The sequence below is a fragment of the Schistocerca cancellata genome, chromosome 1 (genome assembly GCF_023864275.1).
Source record: "Schistocerca cancellata isolate TAMUIC-IGC-003103 chromosome 1, iqSchCanc2.1, whole genome shotgun sequence".
Lineage (NCBI taxonomy): Eukaryota > Metazoa > Arthropoda > Insecta > Orthoptera > Acrididae > Schistocerca > Schistocerca cancellata.
In genome coordinates, this window is record NC_064626.1 from 1,241,677,251 (window position 1) to 1,241,701,968 (window position 24,718).

General features: G+C 41.1%; 1 protein-coding gene across 1 annotated transcript in view; it reads left to right on the forward strand.

Moving 5' to 3' along the window:
• The window catches only part of LOC126143297 (glutathione hydrolase 1 proenzyme-like), a 107,841-nt gene that overhangs the window by 41,810 nt on the left and 41,313 nt on the right, over positions 1-24,718 (forward strand). The window contains exon 4 of the mRNA XM_049915366.1: positions 5,697-5,922. Within this exon, the coding sequence (XP_049771323.1) occupies positions 5,697-5,922 (226 nt within the window). The remainder of the gene's footprint in view (positions 1-5,696; positions 5,923-24,718) is intronic.

Genomic DNA, 24,718 nt, shown 5'->3' on the forward strand with positions numbered 1-24,718 from the left:
GAGTTGGCAACACAGCATCCCTTGGTGCTGTGGGGTGAGGGTTCATCAACGGTCTTCCTCACTATAATGGTCTATAACTGTCATTATAATTACGGTACCACAATTTACAGCCAAGACGGCGGCAGAGTAGTGCGGTTGCACTCATGTTTACCCAGGTGTTAAGTTAATGGTCAAATGCTTTTAGCCTAAATTGATTAATGTGTTCATAAAGATGCTAATTTATTACCCTGCCTCCCCCACTGGTGCAGTGTTCTCCTATTGATCCAACCCCACCAACGCCTCCCTAAGCAACCTGGGATTTTGTATTCGTAGTCTGTGCCTCTCTCGAGAAACAGCAGCAGCAAATTCAGATGATGTCCACAAATTTCCAGCAGAGTATTGTATTCAATGGTACTGGATTGGTTTTCGCAAATTTCTGGCTATTTTCTGCAACATTATCATCATCATTGCCTGTTTAAGTTTAGGGAAGAACACAACTGATGTTTCCATCTCTTCTTAGGACACCCAGCATTTCTTTTCCGTGAGGTATGTATTTGTATATTAATGTTGTTATTCTTTTATCTGACTTCCTTTGAGTATGTTCATGCCGTTTCTTTCTGTACTATATATTCTGAAACATGTTTTTGATGCCCAGTTCGTTTCTGAATTCACTATTCTTTGTCCAGTTTATGAGTTTGTAACCAACTAGACGTTTTAGGGCTCTCGTGTCTTCTACTTCAATCCTCCTCCTTTTACTGGTCGTTGGAGTCCAAGTCTCTGACCAATACATTAGAAATGGTATTGCCATCACGTTAAAAAATTTTGGTACTCCCTTCTTCCTGACTTTTTTTTAGGAGAGTGCAACTTATAGTACCTACCAACTGCCGCAATTTTTGCAGTTTGTATTCTTGATCATTGGATACAATATACGGAATCTCACATCCCAGGTATTTAAAAGTATTTATTTGTTCTAGCGGTTTATCATCAATTATTATTCTTGCTCTTAAATGGTACTTACCATGGAATGTCATTATCTTAGTTTTATCTTTAGATATTGTCAAATCATAATCATTTGCTGTTTTATGCAAGGCCCAAAGAATTGCTCTCTGTGATTTATCTTCTGACTCTACTATGGTTATTTGATCATTCGCAAACAGGAGTGGAGGTATCGAATCAGCGGCACAGTGTAGCTCTGATAGTAAAAGAGGTACATTTGTTAGTAAAACTGTGCAAAATGAGCTGACTGAATGCTGTGACGACGAAATTATTTCGAAAATATTACAAAGAATCCGAGAAAAGAGATTCTACAGTACTAGATTTGATAAGACCACTGATATTAGTCACAAATGTCAGATGACAATTTTTCTAATATATATTTGCAAAGCAAAAGTAATGATCAGAAAATATTTCAAACATTTTATCAATCTGCGGAAATCAATAAATCTATGGAAACAAATTCTGAAAGTTCACCACAGATATAAAGTAAACGAAGATTCCTCTTAAACATCTGAAAGATACAGCCATCAGCGGGATTCTTTCGAAGATGACAAAGTTGTCAATATTTGCTACAAGGACAGAGCAGAAAAAGAGAATAAAGATCGCCAAATGATTGGAGTAAAATTAGATGAAGCTGTGTTAAACAGCATGAGAAGTCTTGATCTCGATCTCTGTAACTGCGTTAGTACTACAACAAAAGGATGCTTTGTCATGAGTTCTGAGGTTGTAGGAGAAGTCACTACAATAAAGAAAGAATTTAATATTGCTGAACGAGCACTTTATTTTAGTAATTCTTTAAATTTGTCTGTTTCTAAGTGCTCTGACGTGCAACTGCTCCGAAACTCAATTGGGGATCGTTAAAGAGGTTGTCTCGTTTTCTTACAGCTTTGCCTTACGGAAATGCTGTTCTCATAAGGCATGGAAGAAACGAGATAGTCTCCATGTATGCAACAAGTAGGGTAGAAAGACGTCTGTCTCTAGCTTCATTCCTAAAAAAATATCTTGAAAACTCGTGTCATACATACCTTGAGGAAATACGCAATGGTCACATTTTTCAAGTGATGTATCTGGCGTAACAACTGGGACCCTTTTATATGTAATCATTATTAAAGAATACATCGTAACTCTTGTGTTCTTTGTTGATGCGCTCAGCCAGACATCACTTCTCAGTAGGTTCTTCCAAAAAGAGACTGCTGATGATACCAAAAAAACTGAGATTTTGAGCAATATTTTATGATTTTTGCAGGATTCAAGCAGCTGTACAGTCAAGTCAAAAAAACTGGCAGATATTATTGGACGCATCATCTAAACACCTATGATCATATTTCAGGGGTGCCAAAACTCTCACTGCAATGTACCACAAAGTATTTAGGGGAGGATGAAAGTGATTGCATTTATAACCTGAAGGCGGATATCAAGCTGTGAATGGCAAAATGGTAAAGGAAGATGTAAACAGAACACTTCTGGCAGGCAGTACAGTTCAGTGTTTGCAGTTTTGCACTCCACAAATTTTCCCTTCAATTAGACATTTGATGTCGATCCTTTCTTTTCTTCCTGTGTTAACTGAAACAGCAGAAAGATCGTTCTTGAAAATGGAACTCCTTAAGTGTTGGTTGAGAATCCATTGTGGGCAAAACCGCTTAACAGTTCTTGAATTGTGGTGTGTCCATAGAGGCACCGTTATTAACAAAGAAAACATTAAGATAGGTGTATTGAGAAGGACGGAAAGAACAAAAAAGATAAGTTTTTTTAAGTACAGGTAGTAATGTACAATACCTGTTCTTCTGTGATGTAAAAAGAAAGAGTAACTGGAATACACACACACACACGCACACACACACACACACACACACACACACTATTTTTTACACTTTTATGTAAGAACTGAGGAAAAATCGAATCAGATGCCAATATGTTTGAAGCACACCAAATATATACTGCATGACTACAGAATTAAAATAAAAACATAAAAATGATAATTTTTGTAAAACGATCTTCTATGCCACATTTTAACCAATAAGACCATTAATAATACAACATTTCATTAAAAACTACGGTTTTCTGCAGTTTCAGGTAAGATTTGAGTTACTGTAACGGTGTAATATCATTCTCACTGTTTACATTGCACTCCTTTGGAGGTATTAGTTTCAAATGCATTGTTTTACTAATATAATTAGTATGGATATTGTGTTTTTATTCCTGCTACATTTATTTCAACATGAGCGTTATTGAAAGTGTGTTGAAAATAAAAATATTTGAATATCTATTCAAGACTTCACAAATATTATTTTATAGACATGAGTATAAATATTTATGAACTAACTGACAAAAATGTAGCTGTCAAAACATTAAAAACTACAATTTCAAAATTATTTTAGTTTAATTTCAATTTATTTGTTTTTAATTTGCTTGACAGCTCTGTGTTGGCGAAAGGTTTATAGGGCTTGTGATTGTGTGCTAACAATTATATAAAAAAAGACTGTGAAGCTCTACATTTCAAGAAACGTATAATTTTTTTGTCTAAATTAAAGTACGTTTTTGTACTTCTTTGATATTTTTATTTATCAAGACAGCTTAAAATAGTAATTTTTGAGGTTGTTTTCCTTAACTTTCAACACAGACTAAGGAGGAGTTGGACAGAAACTGAGGCAGAGATGGACACAGATAGAGGGTAGGAGACGTAAAGAGGGAAGATGAAGGAGGAAACGGACTGAGAGATTGGTGTAGGAGGAGATGGATGGGGAGAGAAGGATGTGGATAGAAAGAGCGGAAGAAGTAGATAGGCGCAGAGAGTGGTCTAATACAAGACTGGTGTAAATAAATACCCAGGCAACACCAATTACTCAGGTAGCAAACATACAGTGTCTGCTATCGTTAAGATCAGGGCTTACGTGCGACTGAACACATAACTTGTGTTTGATCACGTTTGTTGTGGTTGACCAGTTGGTTCACAGTTATAAACATCTGAGTCTTATAGCATGGCACTATTTCAAAATCAAAAGATGAGGGAAGTGCAGAAGCAAGAGGAGCCAATAGCAGACAAACTGCAGAGTGTGATGGGGAATACGGAAGATTTAGCTGGAAATTGATGTTGAAGCAGAGAGGGGATTTCTGTCGGGGGGTTCGAGAGAGTCCAGACGTAATTGTTTTAGGAGTTGTGGCTCCAAAATTAGTGGACTCCTGTTGGCGATTCGAAAGCGCGAAGACGTTTCGGTTCTAGTAGGAATATTTGGGGACTTGGGTCGTGATGTATCCCGAAATGTATAAATTTCCGAATTTTTCTTTTTCTCAAGAGTAAACCGCCATTTAGAAGATATTCGTGTGGTTGAATTGTAAGAGCTTTGAGCATTCAGCGGGTTTATTTCAGCTTTGAATACTTACACCAATGGCGTTGTATCCGAGCAGTAAAATTGTGTTGGTAAGTGTGGTCAGACACTTAGAAGCCTTTTCGCAAATTGTGAGCGAGACCCTAAGTTTGTCTTGTAAATTAACTGCTGCTGACGTGCCTGAGATAATTAGTGGAACTGATAAACTGTTGCTTTTAAATAAACAAGAGCAATTTAAACAAATTAGTTGTGTCGCCTACTTTCATTTATAAACTCTAGCTTCAGCTACATAAATTTAACTGCAACACAGCTAGCAGGTCTGCTAGGACATATAAACCTGAGATCATCATAAAGGCCCGTTTTTGCTGGTCCTATACAAAATGTGACGAGGCAAAATTCAGATAAGATCCAATTGCGTTTACGTTCCTCTCCCTAGGTGGAACTGTAATTCAACAGCAGGGATTGCACTGTACTCTAGTAGACCGTACTCAATCAGTGTATCATATCATCATTTAATGTCATCGTTGCGTGTTCCGAGACTCTGTGTTTCAAAATTGCCCTTCAATATTTTTCCTTTGTTTTTTGTGGTTGTAGAAGCTTCGGTCCGTGATAAACCAGAAGACGTGAACAACAAGGTTAAGGCAGTAACACTAGAAAATAGATTTGCAGCCTGAAACTTTGGTCCTGTCAAATATAATTTGTCCGCATCTCGTGGTCGTGCGGTAGCGTTTTCGCTTCCCACGCCCGGGTTCCCGGGTTCGATTCTCGGCGGGATCAGGGATTTTCTCTGCCTCGTGATGACTGGGTGTTGTGTGCTGTCCTTAGGTTAGTTAGGTTTAAGTAGTTCTAAGTTCTAGGGGACTGATGACCATAGATGTCAAGTCCCATAGTGCTCAGAGCCATTTTCAAATATAATTTTGTGACGTGTAGGTGGAAAGTGTCTTCTCGTATACTTAATTTAATTACATGCCATCAGTCGCTCGTCATTGACTTGTTGCATCTGTCGCTGGATTTTCAATTTCAATAAATAATTTTAATGACGACCATAATTTCCATAATCCTAGTTCATAAATAAGATAATTCAAAGTATAATCGTCATTGCTGCTAAGCATTTACACAGATTTTTTTTTCAGCAGCCACGTTGCACAATCTGCGGCTGGCTCGAGAACATTTTTTTTTAGAAATATTAATTTATAATAGAATTCTTATAAATACATGTTTTAATTGCAAGTATCATACAAGTACCTTGACACTAAGGTGAAAATCATGTACTGACCGTTGTTGAAGTAGTGGGAACGTCATGAATTCATGATCAGCATTGCTGGGATATAGTCTTGTGAAATACCTAAATGAATTATAATTATTTAATAATGAATAATTTAATCTATTCGACAGGCCTCAATGGCAGAAACCTCTGTCGATCGATGTGAAGGTGCCAGACAAGAGGACAGTCTGCCTTCATACAACACCTTTGCCTACAGATGGCTTCAAAGTTGCGCTCATGATGCGACTTTGTGAGGGCCACTACGATAAAAGCAGGGCCAGCAAGCAACAGATGCTTTCAGCTTTCAAGACGACTTACGCTGTGTCCCATCTTGTTAACAATGGCAACATGGATCAGGTAAGCTATGAAAATTCCATAATGACTTGTCACAGTAATCTGTGCTGTCAAGTCCCATAGACTGCTCTGCCAATAGGGGCAGCAAATACTTTCCTGCAGTCCTGTGGAGTTACTTCGAGCAGTATTATGTACAGTTTTAAAGAAATTGTCAGGCCGTACTTTTCCTCACCTTACATTGCGCGTTCTACAAACAGTATCACAGAACTAACATTTACTTTATAGAGATTTATTAAAACGTCGTCGTCAAGGTTTAGTAAACTGTACGGGACGCCAAACAGGAAACACCTCTTCGATTATTACTATAATTATTATCAATAAAGTTATAAATTAATTTCAAGGTGCGTGAGTTCTTTGCTACTGACGTAGCGGTATTTTGTCAAACTTGTATATTTTTACAATGGTTTCTACGACTTCGCAACTGCGAAAAGTTTAGAAATCTTCCCATAAAGTAGAAATCTAATTCTAACTTATGCTGACGCCCTTATTTCAGATTCTGAAATTCTACCGCATCTCTTTATATAACCAATCCACTTACACCTTTTATCAATTATTTTTTCCTTTAAAGTCAGGATCTTTAAATACGTCCTATAGTTCTAAACATTTTTTTATTCAACGTTCTCCACTGACACAGTCTATCATTGCACCAAAAGTTTTGTGTAATTTTTCTTCTCAGGTAAGCTAAGAACTTCTTTTCATTGTTTTGTCAACGCACAGGTTTCACATTTACAAATTCTCTGAGTGGCTTACAGATGCATATATTATTTTACTGAATATTTTTCATCTCTTCAAGATATTTAGCTAGGCATAACGCGTATTTTGAGATCTAGTACTAATTTATCTTTTACAATATTTTGCTGTATTGGATAAGGGTCCCAGATATTATAATTCGTTTGCTCAATACTCAATGCTCAAATGCTTCAGTCCGAATTTGAAGTTAGCGTTGTACTTGAGAGCATAGGTTATATGAAAATATTTTCTTTTGTTTTACTGACATTTACAGATGACGAAATACCATAGTTGTTGAAATTTGATGAAAATGAAAATATACTTTTTTGACACTACTCATACTACTTGTGAAACGCAGTTAATTTAATAGTAAATATCTTTTTATTTACGTTACGTAGACCACTAACTTTCAATAAAAAAAAAACTCGACCAAAAGAAACATTTAGCTACCTGTAAAACACATATTACTGGCCAACAGATCAAAGCTCTTTGAGCCTGCTTACTGAATGCCTTTCCGAACAACCGACCACTCAGTAACAAAAATCTTTTTTTCTTCTTCTAGTATTGTTCCTGTGGACATCAATGTTCTCCTCACTCCAAAATCTCTCTAGACTGAATTAATATAAAAAAAAGAGAAAAATTATGATGGTGGTTTTAATGCTTCAAGTGTTCCACATAGTCTCTCACCACAGCAGTAGAAGGCACAGAAAGTTCACACAACAATGTAAAACTGTCATAAATGTCAGTTTTTGGAATGTTGTTCAATTCGCGTGTCGTATTGGCTTGAACGTCGGTTATGTGGTAAAAGTGTTGACTTTTCGTGTGACTCTCTGCACTTTATCGTTTTGCAGTAGGTTCGTATTGATAAGACCAAGTCTTGTCACCCACGATGATTTGGAAAAGAGTTGCCCGCATGTTGCGTATCTATCAATTCGTGGATGGTGTCCAAGCGTCTTGTTTTTGTTCTGAAGTCAAGTTGTGCGGGACAAACTTTGTATACAAGTTTTCTTCTTCAAAACATTCTAGAGAATGTCTTGAACACATAAGTCAGTTAATTAGTTAGTTACATGTTCCATCGATCATTTGAACGATACTGTTATCGAACTTAAGTGGAACAAGTCAGTTTACAGGTTATGTATACATGATTAGTGGCACCATTAATGGGCACATTCGTTTTTAGTCCTACTCGTGCAACTGAAATGAAATACAGTGGCCGTCACGAAACTAGTTAACTCAAGGTCAAACCTGCACCCTGCTGTCAGCCAGCGTAAACCGCAATGATTTTGTACCTCGAATCCACGATATAGCAGTGTGTCCGATGACTTGAAAAATACAGATTGATTGCTATGAAAAAATTAATTTTTCTGGCTCAGAGATGTCCGTTCTTTGTCTTCATCGCTCTTTCTATTTTTAATTCACAACTTCTAATGATGGGCAATAAATTTTAAAGAAACGCAGACACACTGCAGCAGCGAGAACGAAGTTTCGTGTAGAATGCACCACTGCGTGCTGAGGACAGTAGACTTGGGTTTCACAAAACCACAAGCAAACATATATTTTGTTCAACTCCAACGGATATGTTGGCATGAAAGAACCTACTGGGACTTCAGTATAGCGTATATTAGCGATTTCCCCTCCCTCATGAACCACGGACCTTGCCGTTGGTCGGGAGGCTTGCATGCCACAGCGATGCAGATAGTCGTATCGTTGATGCGATCACAACGGAGGGGTATCTGTTGAGAGGCTAGACAAACGAGTGGTTCCTTAAGAAGGCAGCAGCCTTTTCAGTAGTTGCAGGAGCAACAGTCTGGATGATTGACTGATCTGGCCTTGTAACATTAATCCAAACGGCCTTGCTGTGCTGGTACTGCGAACGGCTTAAAGCAAGGGGAAAGTACAGCCGTAATTTTTTTCCGAGGCATACAGCTTTACTGTATGGTTAAATGATGATGAAGTCATCTTGGGTAAAATATTCCGGAGGTAAAATAGTCCCCCATTCGGATCTCCGGGCGAGGAGTACTCAGGAGGGCGTCGTTATCAGGAGAAAGAAAACTGACGTTCTACGTATCGGAGCATGGACTGTCAGATCCCTTTATCAGGCAGGTAGGTTAGAAAATTTAAAAAGAGAAATGGCTAGGTTAAAGTTAGATATAGTGGGAATTAGTGAAGTTCAGTGGCAGGAAGAACAAGACTTTTGGTCAGGTGAATACAGGGTTATAAATACAAAATCAAATAGGGGTAATGCAGGAGTAGGTTTAATAATGAATAAAGAAATACGAGTGCGGGTAAGCTGCTGCGAAGAGCATAGTGAACGCATTATTGTAGCCAAGATAGACAAAAAGCCCACGCGTACCACAGTGGTACAAGTTTATATGCCAACTAGCTCTGCAGATGACGAAGAAATTTAAGAAATGTATGATGAAATAAAAGAAATTATTCAGATAGTGAAGAGAGACGAAAATGTCATACTCATGGGTGACTGGAATTCATAGTAATAAAAGGAAGAGAAGAAAAAGTAGTAGGTGAATATGGGTTGGGGGTAAGGAATCAAAGAGGAAGCCGCCTGGTAGAATTTTGCATAGAGCATAACATAATCATAGCTAACACTCGGTTCAAGAATCATGAAACAAATTTGTATACATGGAAGTGGCCTGGGGATACTAGAAGGTTTCAGATAGGTTATATAATGGTAAGACAGAGATTTAGGAACCAGGTTTTAAATTGTAAGACATTTTCAGGGGCAGATGTGGACTCTGACCACAATCTACTGGTTATGAACTGTAGATTAAAACTGAATAAATTGCAAAAAGGTGGGAATTTAAGGAGATGGGACCTGGATAAACTAAAAGAACCAGAGGTTGTACAGAGTTTCAGGGAGAGCATAAGGGAACAATTGACAAGAATGGAGGAAAGAAATACAGTAGAAACTGAATGGGTAGCTTTGTGAGATGAAATAGTGAAGACAACAGAGAATCGAGTAGGTAAAAAGACGAGGGCTAGTAGAAATCCTTGAGTAACAGAAGAAATATTGAATTTAATTGATGATAGGAGAAAATATAAAAATTCAGTAAATGATGAAGGCAAAAAGCGATACAAACGCATGAAAATGAGATCGACAGGATGTGCAGAATGGTTACACAGGGATGGCTAGAGGACAAGCGTAAGGATGTAGAGGCATATGTCGCTAGGGGTAAGATAGATTTTGTCTACAGAAAAATTAAAGAGACCTTTGGAGAAAAGAGAACCAATTGTATGAATATCAAGAGCTCAGATGGAAACCCAGTTCTAAGCAAAGAAGAGAAAGCAGAAAGGTGGAAGGAGTATATAGAGGGTCTCTATACAAGGGCGATGTACTTGAGGACAATATAATGGAAATGGAAGAGGACGAATGGGAGATACGATACTGTGTGAAGAGTTTGACAGAGCACTGAAAGACCTAAGTCGAAACAAGGCCCTGGGAATAGACAACATTCCATTAGAACTACTGATAGCCTTGGGAGAGCCAGCCCTGACAAAACTCCACCATCTAGTGAGCAAGATGTTTGAGACAGGCGAAATACCCTCAGACTCCAAGAAGAATATAATAATTCCAATTCCAAAGAAAGCAGGTGTTGACAGATGTGAAAATTACCGAGCTATCGGTTTAATAAGTCATGGCTTCAAAATATTAACACGGATTCTTTGCAGACGAATGGAAAAACTGGTAGAAGCCGACCTCGGGGAAGATCAATTTGGATTCCGTAGAAATGTTGGAACACGTGAGACAATACTGACCCTACGACTTATCTTAGAAAATAGATAAAGGCAAACCTACGTTTCTATCATTTGTAGACTTAGAGAAAGCTTTTGACAATATTGACTGGAATACTCTTTCAAATTCTAAAGATGGCAGGGATCAAATACAGGGAGGGAAAGACTATTTACAATTTGTACAGAAACCAGATGGCAGTTGTAAGAGTCGTGGGGCATGAAAGGGAAGCAGTGGTTGGGAAGGGAGTGAGACAGGGTTGTAGCCTCTCCTCGATGTTATTCAATCTGTATATTGAGGAAGCAGTAGAGGAAACAAAAGAAAAATTTGGAGTAGGAAATAAAATCCATGGAGAAGAAATAAAAACTTTGAGGTTTGCCAATGACATTTTAATTACGGAATGGACAGTGTCTTGAAAGGAGAATATAAGATGAACACCAACAAAAGCAAAATGAGGATAATGGACTGTAGCAGAATTAAACCGGGTGATGCTGAGGGAATTAGGTTAGGGAATGAGACACTTAAAGTAGTAAAGGAGTTTTGCTATTTGGGGAGCAAAATAACTGATAATGGTCGAAGTAGAGAGGATATAAAATGTAGACTGGCAATGGCAAGGAAAGCGTTTCTGAAGAAGAGAAATTTGTTAACATCGAGTATAGATTTAAGTGTCAGGAAGTCGTTTCTGAAAGTATTTGTATGGAGTGTAGCCTAGTATGGGAGTGAAACATGGACGATAAATAGTTTGGACAAGAAGAGAGTAGAAGCTTTCGAAATGTGGTGCTACAGTAGAATTCTGAAGATTAGATGGGTAGATCCCATAACTAATGAGGAGGTACTGAATATAATTGGGGAGAAGAGAAATTTGTGACACAACTTGATTAGAAGAAGGGATCGGTTGGTAGGACGTGTTCTGAGGCATCAAGGGATCACCAATTCAGTATTGAAGGGCTCTCGGTCCTGTTAAGGTGAGCCTTCGCAACTAAAATCCTGGCGAAGACCTACAAGCACTAGCGTACTGACGCGCACGGTGTCTCTCGTAAATAAATTTGCGTGCATAGGTGTCACGATGATGTCTCAGATGTCATCAAAATTAATTTCGTAGTTCTCTTAACAATCTCTTTTTCTTTATACCGGAAGAACAGTTTCACATCTCTTACGGTATTTTTTTTGTCGGATTACTTTTAAGTTTTATCGGTAAAATACGTACCACGTGGCTCTGTAAATTTAGAGATCCTTCATACGTTACTTTCACTCCAAATCTGTCAGTGGTTCTAATTTTTTTCCACAGATTGAATTAAAAAAATATTTTTCTTCGAAATTTCTTGTAACGTTGGCTTTTTACCGTAGCAGCTAGCAAGAACTTTCTTTTGAAAAGTACTTGATACTTTGGAATAAGGCTGGGCATCTCGGACATATTCTGAGTCGTGGTCACCTTTGTGCTCATACGGCAAAGACTACCAAATCCACCGGTTAGTCCCTCAGCCGTTAGGTGTAAAACACAATGGGACTCGGGGCAAGCAAGGCTAGCAACCTGCTTCCCTGGTACTTTAAATATGATGCTGGCAACAATCAGAGCAAAATGCCTCGGACCTTTGGAGGTGACGGAGTCCCACCTCTAACTGACAAACCAGGGACTCCTAAGATACGACTTGGCAAACAAATGGTAATGAGATGGGGAGCTATTAATATCAATGGGGCTACTCTGGGAAGAAGGTAGAGCTGGCAGAGGCTGCAAGTATGATGGGGCTGGACGTTTTAGCTGTTAGTGACATTCGGGTAAGGGGTGAGAAAGAAGAGGAAGTGGGAGAATACAAGGTCTACCTGTCAGGAGTCAAAGCAGGAATAGCACAATGGGGTGTAGGGCTTTACATCAGGAAAGAAATGGAACCCAGCGTAGTTTCAATAAGGTATGTAAACGAACGACTGATGTGGATAGATTTGACAGTGTCTAACAAGAAAATTAGGATTGTGTCAGTATATTCGCATTGTGGAGGGACAGATCAAGATAAGATGGATAGTTTTTATGAGGCACTAAGTGATGTAGTTGTTAGAGTAAAGGACAAGGACAGTGTTCTGCTCATGGGTGATTTTAACGCCAGGATTGGAAATCGAACAGAAGGGTATGAAAAGGTTATGGGTAAATTTGGAGAGGATATGGAGGCCAACAGGAATGGGAAACAACTCTTGGATTTCTGTGCCAGTATGGGCTTAGTAATCACAAACTCCTTTTTTAAACATAAGAACATTCACCAGTATACTTGGGAAGGTAGGGGAACCAGATCTGTCATTGAATATGTAGTAACAGATCAGGAATTCAGGAAGACTGTGAGGGACACACGTGTATTCAGGGGATTCTTTGATGACACTGATCATTATTTAATCTGCAGTGAAATTGGGATTGTGAGGCCGAAAGTGCAGGAGGTCAGGTCCATATGTAGGAGGATAAGAGTGGAGAAACTTCAGGATAAGGAAATCTGGCACAAGTACATAACAGCGATCTCAGAAAGGTACCAGTTAGTTGAATGTAGTCAATTACAGTCATTGGAAAAGGAATGGACAAGGTACAGGGACACAGTACTAGAAGTGGCTAAAGAATGTCTTGGAACAGTCGTGTGTAAAAGTAGGACGAAGCAAACAGCTTGGTGGAATGATACAGTCAAGGCAGCCTGCAAAAGGAAAAAGAAGGCGTATCAAAAATGGCTACATACCAGAACCCAGGTAGACAGAGAAAGTTATGTTGAAGAAAGAAACAAAGCCAAACAGATAATTGCAGCATCCAAGAAGAAATCGTGGGAAGACTTTGGAAACAGGTTGGAGACTATGGGTCAAGCTGCTGGAAAACCATTCTGGAGTGTAATTAGCAGTCTTCGAAAGGGAGGTAAGAAGGAAATGACAAGTATTTTGGACAGGTCAGGAAAACTGCTGGTGAATCCTGTGGATGCCTTGGGCAGATGGAGGGAATATTTTGAAGAGTTGCTTAATGTAGGTGAAAATGCGATCAGTAATGTTTCAGATTTCGAGGCAGAATGGGATAGGAATGATGATGGAAATAGGATCACATTTGAGGAAGTGGAAAAAATGGTCAATAGATTGCAGTGCAATAAAGCCGCTGGGGTGGATGAAATTAAGTCGGAACTCATCAAATACAGTGGAATGTCAGGTCTTAAATGGCTACACAGGATAATTGAAATGGCCTGGGAGTCGGGACAGGTTCCATCAGACTGGACAAAAGCAGTAATCACACCAATCTTTAAACATGGAAACAGAAAAGATTGTAACAACTACAGAGGTATCTCTTTAATCAGCGTTGTGGGTAAAATCTTCTCAGGTATTGTTGAAAGGAAAGTGCGAGTATTAGTCGAGGACCAATTGGATGAAAATCAGTGTGGGTTTAGGCCTCTTAGAGGTTGTCAGGACCAGATCTTTAGCTTACGGCAAATAATGGAGAAGTGTTATGAGTGGAACAGGGAATTGTATCTATGCTTTATAGATCTAGAAAAGGCATATGACCGGGTTCCTAGGAGGAAGTTATTGTCTGTTCTACAAGATTATGGAATAGGAGGCAAACTTTTGCAAGCAATTAAAGGTCTTTACATGGATAGTCAGGCAGCAGTTAGAGTTGACGGTAAATTGAGTTCATGGTTCAGAGTAGTTTCAGGGGTAAGACAAGGCTGCAACCTGTCTCCACTGTTGTTCGTATTATTTATGGATCATATGTTGAAAACTGGGTGAGATTAAGATATGTGAACACAAAATAAGCAGTCTTGCATATGCGGATTACTTAGTTCCGATGGCACATTCGATTGAAAGTTTGCAAAGTAATATTTCAGAGCTAGATCAGAAATGTAAGGACTATGGTATGAAGATTAGCATCTCCAAAACGAAAGTAATGGCAGTGGGAAAGAAATATAAACGGATTGAGGGCCAAATAGGAGGAACAAAGTTAGAACAGGTGGACGGTTTCAAATACAGGATGCATATTCTCACAGGATGGCAACATAGTGAAAGAACTGGAAGCGAGGTGTAGCAAAGCTAATGTAGTGAGCGCTTAACTACGATCTAATCTCTTCTGCAAGAAGGAAGTCAGTACCAAGACTAAGTTATCTGTGCATCGTTCAATCTTTCGACCAACTTTGTTGTATGGGAGCGAAAGCTGGGTGGACTCAGGTTACCTTATCAACAAGGTTGAGGTTACGGATATGAAAGTAGCTAGGATGATTGCAGGTACTAGTAGATGGGAACAATGGCAGGAGGGTGTCCACAATGACGAAATCAAAGAAAAAGTGGGAATGAACTCTATAGATGTAGCCGTCAGGGCGAACAGGCTTAGATGGTGGGGTCATGTTACACGCATGGGAGAAGCAAGGTTACCCAAGAGACTCATGGATTCAGCAGTAGAGGGTAGGAGGAGTCGGGGCAGACCGAGGAGAAGGTACCTGGATTCGGTTAAGAATGATTTTGAAGTAATAGGTTTAACATCAGAAGAGGCACCAATGTTAGCACTGAATAGGGGATCATGGAGGAACTGTATAAGGGGGGCTATGCTCCAACTGAACGCTGAAAGGCATAATCAGTCTTAAATGATGATGATTATGATGATGTTTGGAGATGGACCTGAGTGCGATTTGTAACACAACAACGTTGTCACTCTGCAGCCACACGCCTACAACTCACCACTGCCAGCACACAAATGACAGGTTGAATGCGCAGCTGTTGTTTAGAGCTGCTAGTTCAAGCACCCACCGTAATTACTGCACTGATGTCCCTTGTACACCACCAATAAAATCCGTCTCGGAATGTTTTGGACGGACGGTGTATATTGCGAATATGCAGATGAACTCTACATACTGCTCGCTTTTATACAATCCATTCTTGTCGGCCGAAGTGGCCGTGCGGTTAAAGGCGCTGCAGTCTGGAACCGCAAGGTCGCTACGGTCGCAGGTTCGAATCCTGCCTCCGGCGTGGATGTTTGTGATGTCCTTAGGTTAGTTAGGTATAACTAGTTCTAAGTTCTAGGGGACTAATGACCTCAGCAGTTGAGTCCCATAGTGCTCAGAGCCATTTGAACCATTTGGACAATCCATTCTTTCTTTCAAATAGGGGGGTTAGGACAGAAAAGTACGCTTTGAGAGCAGAAATATGGGAAATACGTTAAGACGTAGTTCTTTTTGTATTCGAAACTAACAATTACGTGGACGGTATGTTACTGAAAAGAGCTGCTAGAGCTCAATAGAATTTGGGAACATTCTACCTTTGTCACTCACTCTCAGTTCATGTACTATATGGACTGTTTTTGTTACTTTGTTATACAGAAATGAATCTAAGTTGATATTTCCGAATTATGGGATGGTTCTCAATTTAAATTTAACTTAAATGTATCCATGTTTTATAGAATTGGTTGAGGTCAGCGTCAGTATTGCAAACTTATGAAATAATTTTTACTGCTTGTCACTTTTTACTAATGTTAACACTTCTTAATCCTCTAAATTTTTTAACTTTTTAACCCTGTTTAATATGATTAAAGACAACGTGTGTGCCAATGGCACAGTGCCATGTGAAAAGTGCCAACTGCACTTGAAGTTTGTGTAACCAGTGGGAGGTCGTTTTCACTAGATAAAGAATAGCTGCTCTCTTCGACTGTACAGGCGTTAGAAGGGTAAACCGTGCCAACCGACCGCCGTATTATACTCAGTCGATAGGTGTCATTCGATAGGTGTCATTCGATACGGATATGGAGGAGCATTTGGTCAGCACACCGCTCTTCTGGTCGTTGTCAGCTTTCGTGATTGGAGCCGCTTTATCTCAGCAACTACACTACTGGCCATTAAAATTGCTACACCAAGAAGAAATACAGATGATAAACGGGTATTCATTGGACAAATATATTATACTAGAACTGACTTGTGATTACATTTCCACGCAATCTGGGTGCATAGATCCTGAGAAATCAGTATCCAGAACAACCACCTCTAGCCGTAATAACGGCGTTGATACGCCTGGGCATTGACTCAAACAGAGCTTGGATGACGTGCACAGGTACAGCTGTCCATGCAGCTTCAACACGATACCACAGTTCATGAAGAGTAGTGGCTGGCGTATTGTGACGAGCCAGACGTTTTCAATTGGTGAGAGATCTGGAGAATGTGCTGGCCAGGGCAGCAGTCGAACATTTTTTGTATCCAGAAAGGCCCGTACAGAACCTGCAACATGCGGTCGTGCATGATCTGCTGAAATGTAGCGTCCATTGTTCAAAGTGCAGTCCATACGAACTAGATGTGACCGATACGTGTAACCAGTGGCTCCCCATACCATCACGCCGGGTGATATGCCGTATAGCGATGATGAATACACGCTTCCAATGTGGGTTCACCGCGATGTCGCCAAACACGGATGCGACCATCATGATGCTGTAAACAGAACCTGGATTCATCCGAAAAAATGAAGTTTTGCCATTCGTGCACCCAGGTTCGCCGTTGAGTACACCATCGCAGGCGCTCCTGTCTGTGGTGCAGCGTCAAGAGTAACCGCAGCCATGGTCTCCGAGCTGATAGTCCACGCTGCTGCAAACGTCGTCGAACTGTTCGTGCAGATGCTTGCTGTCTTGCAAACGTCCCCATCTGTTGACTCAGGGATCGACACGTGGCTGTACGATCCGTTACAGCCATGCGGATAAGTTGCCTGTCATCTCGACTGCTAGTGATACGAGGCCGTTGGGATCCAGCACGGCGTTCCGCATTACCCTCCTAAACCCACCGATTCCATATTCTGCTAACAGTCGTTGGATCTCGACCAACGCGAGCAGCAATGTCGCGATACGATAAACCGCAATCGCGATAGGCTACAATCCGACCTTTATCAAAGTCGGAAACGTGATGGTACGCATTTCTCCTCCTTATACGAGGCATCACAACGATGTTTCACCAGACAACGACGGTCAACTGCTGTTTGTGTATGAGAAATCGGTTGTAAACTTTCCTCATGTCAGCACGTTGTAGGTATCACCACCGGCGCCAACCTTGTATAAATGCTCTGGAAAGCTAATCATTTGCATATCACAGCATCTCCTTCCTGTCGGTTAAATTTCGTGTCTGTAGCACGCCACCTTCGTGGTGTAGCAATTTTAATGGCCAGTAGTGTAGCTTCTCAATTGGTCTCAAAATGGCTGAGTGCACCTCGCTTGCCAACACCTGGCAGACTCGGACGGTGTGCTATCCATGTGCTAGCTAGCGCATGACTCCGGTGATCTGGTAGGAACCGCTGCTAGCACTGTTGCAGGGCCGTTGGCGCATAGAGAATGGTAGTAGATCCAAAACTGAAACAGCTGTAACCCCACTAATGGTTTCTCCCCAGTCCCCAAAATTTTCTCTCCTTCCGTCATGGTCTGATTTATTCAGCTCTAGATTTTTTAAATTCTCACTGTTCGGAGTGGTTCAAACCATTAATATTTTCTGGAAGAGAATGGTGAGACGTATCCGATCGTGACAGTATTTGCAATGCTCTTAAATACTGTTCTAATGGCAAACCTGGGTAGATAATCAGTAAAAACATAATTTTCTTAGGCGGCATCGATGTGGTACTGCTTTACAAGCTCTTCGAAATTGCAGAATCACCAAATCAACAAGTTTCCTGTATCCACGAGACCGAGATTATCAGCTGTACAACTGAGTGAAGTAACACGAGTGAGGAGTTGCAGCATAAAATAGGTTTCCCGAGCGCGAGTCCCACCAAATATACACGGATGCGCCCAAACATTACGACCACTGCCCACCGCAAGTTGAATCTTGGCGTTTCGGGCACGTGACGTAATGGACGCATCAGAGACGAATGAGTGGTCATTCTAGCGATGATACTGGTTGCAAACAGGGAAATCCACTGACATAAGCGATTATGAGAAGGGGCAGATGGTTGCGGCCCAGTGCCTGGAAACGAGCATCTCGGAAACTGCAAAGCTGATCGGCTGTTCCCCTGCTACGCTCGTGAGCATCTACAGTAAGTGCTAGAAGGATACTGAAACCACATATATGTGACATTATGTTGGACGTTAACATCTCATCACAGAACGTGGTGTTTGGAGGCTTGCTTGCTCTGTATACCGGGCAGGTGGACATATACAGGTTTATTACAACTGATTGAAGGGATTTCACAGCTCTACAATAACTTTATTATTTGAGATATTTTCACAATGCTTTGCACACACATACAAAAACTCAAAAAGTTTTTTTAGGCATTCACAAATGTTCGATATGTGCCCCTTTAGTGATTCGGCAGACATCAAGCCGACAATCAAGTTCCTCCCACACCCGGCGCAGCATGTCCCCATCAATGAGTTCGAAAGCATCGTTGATGCGAGCTCGCAGTTCTGGCACGTTTCTTGGTAGAGGAGGTTTAACACTCAATCTTTCACATAACCCCACAGAAAGAAATCGCATGGGGTTAAGTCGGGAGAGCGTGGAGGCCATGACATGAATTGCTGAAACCGATCCATCGGTTTTCCAATCTCCTGTTTAAGAAATGCCGAACATCATGATGGAAGTGCGGTGGGGCACCATCCTGTCGAAAGATGAAGTCGGCGCTGTCGGTCTCCAGTTGTGGCATGAGCCATTTTTCCGCGGGCTACGCGTGAATCTTGCCCGCACGCGTTCAACCGTTTCTTCGCTCACTGCAGGCCGACCCGTTGATTTCCCCTTACAGAGGCATCCAGAAGCTTTAAACTGCGCATACCATCGCCGAATGGAGTTAGCAGTTGGTGGATCTTTGTTGAACTTCGTCCTGAAGTGTCGCTGCACTGTTATGACTGACCGCTGTGAGTGCATTTCAAGCACGACATACGCTTTCTCGGCTCCTGTCGCCATTTTGTCTCACTGCGCTCTCGAGCGCTCTGGCGGCAGAAACCTGAAGTGCGGCTTCAGCCGAACAAAACTTTATGAGTTTTTCTACGTATCTGTAGTGCGTCGTGACCATATGTCAATGAATGGAGCTACAGTGAATTTATGAAATCGCTTCAATCATTTGTAATAGCCCTGTATAGCAGATCTGAAGACAGAGTGCAGTGCCGCTGCAGGCACCACTGTTTCAGAGGACACTGTTCAGCATACCGCTGAACACAGTGCTTCGCAGTTGACTGCACATCTTCCCATGCGGACCCGATTACGTCACCAATTACAACTGCAATGGACGCAGAACCATTGAGATTGGACCTTGGCTCGATATAAGAGCGTCGTCTGCTCAGATGGATCAAGTTTTCTCTTACACCAGGTTGATGGTCGTGTACAGATAAGCCATCAGCGAGACAAATGTCTTCTCAAAACACTCACTGCACCACCTACGCAGACCGACGTGGGGCAATGTTATTCTATGGGGAAGATTTACCTGCGCTTCTACGGGTGACTGTCGTAGCAACGGAATACACCATGACAGCAGTACAGGGTGCTACAAAAAGGTACGGCCAAACTTTCAGGAAACATTCCCCACACACAAATAAAGAAAAGATGTTACGTGGACATGTGTCCGGAAACGCTTAATTTCCATGCTAGAGCTCATTTTAGTTTCGTCAGTATGTACTGTACTTCCTCGATACACCGCCAGTTGGCCCAATTGAAGGAAGGTGATGTTGACTTCGGTGCTTGTGTTGACATGCGACTCATTGCTCTACGTTTGGGCAGGCATTGTTGGTGATGTCTTGATTGGGCCCCATGTTCTTCCACCTACGCTCAATGGAGCACGTTATCATGATTTCATACGGGATACTCTACCTGTGCTGCTAGAACATGTGCCTTTACAAGTACGACACAACATGTGATTCATGCACCGTGGAGCTCCTGCACATTTCAGTCGAAGTGTTCGTACGCTTGTCAACAACAGATTCGGTGACCGATGGATTGGTAGAGGCGGACCAATTCCATGGCCTCCACGCTCTCCTGACCTCAACCCTCTTGAATTTCGTTTATGGGGGCATTTGAAAGCTCTTGTCTACGCAACCCCGGTACCAAATGTAGAGACTCTTCGTGCTCGTATTGTGGACGGCTGTGATACAATACGCCATTCTCCAGGGCTGCATCAGCGCATCAGGGATTCCATGCGATGGAGGGTGGATGCATGTATCCTCAGTAACGGGGGACATTTTGAACATTTGCTGTAACAAAGTGTTTGAAATCACGCTGGTACGTTCTGTTGCTGTGTGTTTCCATTCCATGATTAATGTGATTTGAAGAGAAGTAATAAAATGAGCTCTAACATGGAAAGTAAGAGTTTCCGGACACATGTCCACATAACATATTTTCTTTCTTTGTGTGTGAGGAATGTTTCCTGAAAGTTTGGCCGTATCTTATTGTAACACTCTGTATAAACGGTGTTTCACTAAATGTCTTTGCCTCTGTAAGTTATGAAGTAATAGGCGACGGAAATATTTATTGCGGTAGGTCACCATAAGAAACGTTACACTGTCTGCGGAGCTATGAACATAGTTTATTATGTTAGTATCGAAAGAGTTACAGCAAAAAGAGACAATTTTTTAAACGGAACAATAGTTGTTTCTATCGTGCACTGGAATCAGTAACACCAGTTGTGTATACATCAATTTAAATTACATTTCTGACACTTTTAGTTTGGGAGCTACAACCGTTCAAAGTTTCGGGGGCAGATACCACACACTGTACATAATACATGGCTGTGTGGTGGGTGATGGATGTTCTGGCGGTGGGAAGTTGATTTAAATGAGATGTTCAAATATGTGTCCATGTTCCTGAATGCACAATGCAATGCACCTTCTAAAGGATCTGCGGACGAGATGTAACATCGCCGGTGTCAAGGAACAACATGCTTCCTCGATGCGCCGTTTTAGATCATCTGGGGATGTGGGCTCGGTGACAAACACGATCCTTTAGATATCCGCACAAAAAGAAATCTTATGGTGTTATAACGGACGACCGTGCGGGCCATGACTGAGGACCATGCGCCACAACCACCTTCCTGCAAACCTGTTGTTTAGTTCTTCCACAATAGTACGCGCAGAATGGGCTGGGTGCCTTCGTGCTGCATCCACATATGGACTCTCATGTGTAGACACACATGTTCAAGGAGACCACTCAAACTGTCGACTATAAACGCGCGATATAACTCACCTGTCAGTGTACCTGGGAAGTAGTGTGGATCGATGATTTCAAAATGGTTCAAATGGCTCTGAGCACTATGAGACTTAACATCTGAGGTCATCAGTCCCCTAGAACTTAGAACTACTTAAGGGGCTCCGGAAAGGCTCAAAATCATGAAAAGTTCAGTTTTTACTTTTTTGCGTTTTCTGAATCTGCAGACTATTACCTTTTAATAGATATATAATTTATTCAATTCCGAAGACTACAACTATTTTTAAATTTTTTTTGAAATGTGTTCTACATGGGCGTGACCCACTGTGGCGCTGTCAAACTGCTGTCAAATGGTGTTATTATTAACGATTGCTAACTGGTGAAGTGTACACTCATAAGCATAGTCTGCCTCATGCAATAATGGAGGTGATAAAACCTATTTTCAGAGACTTAGCAGCACCTGAACTGTTGAAAAAGCGTATTCACGGAAAAACTCAAAACCCCAATGAAAGTGTAAATAGTGTTATATGGTCGAGAATCCCCAAGACTGTATTTGTTGGAATAGAAACATTTCACTTTGGTGTGTATGATGCTGTTGCGACTTTCAATGATGGCAACATTGTAAGGTGCAAGGTATTTAGAAATATGGGAATGAAGATAGGTTCTAACATGGTACGAGCGATGCTTGCTTTAGACAAGGAACGCCTTCGGGCTGCAGACAGGGCTGTAAAGAGTCTAGAAATACAAGCAAGAGTAAACAGGAGGAGGAACAAGAGGAAGCTGGAGGAGGAGTCTGCAGAGGATGAAGATAATCCATCCTATGGACCTGAAATGCACTAAAAAGTTAATCCAATCTTTGTCGCTCGATTCCCAAAACTTTTATTTTCTCATACTAATTACATGTTTTCTAAGGATCTTCCAAACATATTTGTTTCAAACTTTCAGTAAATGTTACGCAGTACCTTCTGCATAATTTAACACAGCCTTTTTCCAAAAAACTGTATATTTTTGAATATATAAATAAAAAATTGCAAAAAAATGTTGTGAATTTTCATTACAATTGAAAAAAAATCATCTTTAATAACTGAACTAAAATTTTGTAAAATCCCTGTGTTAAGTTGTAGCCCATATTCCAATAAATAATCTGTAAAAAGTTCAACTTCCTACCTCAAATACTTTGTGAGGAAAGATGTAATTTATAAGCGTTATTTTAACATTGCAAGTATAGGGCGTTCCGGAGCCCCTTAAACCTAACTAACCTAAGGAGATCACAAACATCCATGCCCGAGGTAGGATTCGAACCTGCGACCGTAGCGGTCGCGCGGTTCCAGACTGAAGCGCCTAGAACTGCTCGGCCATACCGGCCGGCGATGATTTCATCCCCAAGGATTCCACACCATACATTAATAGACCACCTACGTTGGCGGTCGACAGGTCGTACCCACCGAGGATTGTCTGCGGCCCAGTAGTGCAAGTTATGGCGATTCGCTGCACCATAATTTGTGAACGTGGACTCATCAGAGAATACAGCACCTTGTAAGGACTCCAGCGTAAAATTACGCATGGCCCATTCACAGAATGTAACCCTCGAGCGGAAATCGTTCCCATGCAGCTCCTGGGTCAGTGACAGGCGGTACGACTGAAACCTGTGGCCGTGTGCTATACGCCACCCAGATGTGAGACTGACACCAGCGACTGCAGTAACGGCTCGTAAGCTGTGAAACGTCCCCTTAGAACATTTTATACAAGACTGTGCTTAAACTGACACACAATAATTTTAGCGCAACGCAATCTGACTTTCAGAAATCCCTACAAAAGAATGGCCCTGACTAACATTAACCTATACCTTTCACAAATCACTTACCTCACAAAAATCTTCGTTACTCGAACTACTGCAATACAGCGAGCGCCACTACTGCCAGCTAAATAAAAGATTCAAACTACGGAAGTCACTAACTACTGATAGGGATAGTTAGCAAATGAAAGATTTTAATAGACAACAAACAATGTATTTACCTTAATAGTCATAATATATATAGCATTTCATAATATCCAGCATAACAAATTTCAAAACTCCGCCATCTCTCTCCCCACATCCACCACTGCTGGCGGCTCACCTCCAACTGCGCAACGCTACGCGCTGTTAACATCCAGCTGCCCAACACTACAATGGCAGACAACAATGCAAACTAGCCACAGACTGCACACAGCACAGCCAGTGATTTTCATATAGAGCGCTACGTAACGTTGCCAATAAGAAAACATAAACAGCCTACTTACATAAAGAAAACATAAACAGCCTACTTACATAGCCCCCATGCTCCCCACAAAAAATTGTACAAATTGTTTTGGGCAGTGGCCAATAATAATTTGATAAAATTTTTCATAATTACAATAACAAAGAAATCAAATGCACAGAATTATTGATGCAATGTTGGTCAAAAGCTAAAATTTTCTCACAGCCCATAAAGATAGTCCTGATCATTCATCATAATAGGAATTACAGTTTTTTTTTCACAAAGTCTCATTAGTAAAAGAAATTGCACACAGAAGTAGTGGATTTCCATGCAGTCTTGAAGAAGTAGTGTTGTCCTTCCAACGGAAAGACAGTGCTGACTCTTGACATGCTGACAGGTAATGGGCCACAACAGAGCAAACCCACCGCAGAGTCATTCGACGTTTTGAAGAATATTGGTAGGTAGGTCATCACAGAGCAGACCCACTGTAGTCCTGGTAGAGAGTATGGTATTGGTGGGTCATCAAAGGTGCAGACCCACTGTAGTCCTGGTATAGATTGTGGTATTGGTAGGTCATCAAAGGTGTGGACCCACTGTAGTCCTTGTAGAGATGGCCAGCAGCCATCTGTTGTGACTGTGTAGGTGCACATTCACCATCGAAGAGTCTTGCAGAGAAGATAGCAAGTCCATAATCACCACTTGTGCACTCACAATGTTTTTGGAATTGTCCTTAGAAGTCTTACATAAACAGCCTACTTACATAAAGAAAACATAAACAGCCGACTTACAGCTGACATGAGGATCGTGGTGTACTGCAGCTAAAACAAACACCTCCGTCTCCTCACATTGCAGTTCTTCGTCTGTTACTGCGGCGCATTACTAAGCTGCCTCTTTCCCGAAGTCGTTGTTCGGCACGTAAGAACGTAATGGCTGCCGGAGCTCTACGCCTAGGATATCTCACGGCGTACGCCATGGCTACTTCAGTGGCATCGTGTCGGCACTCG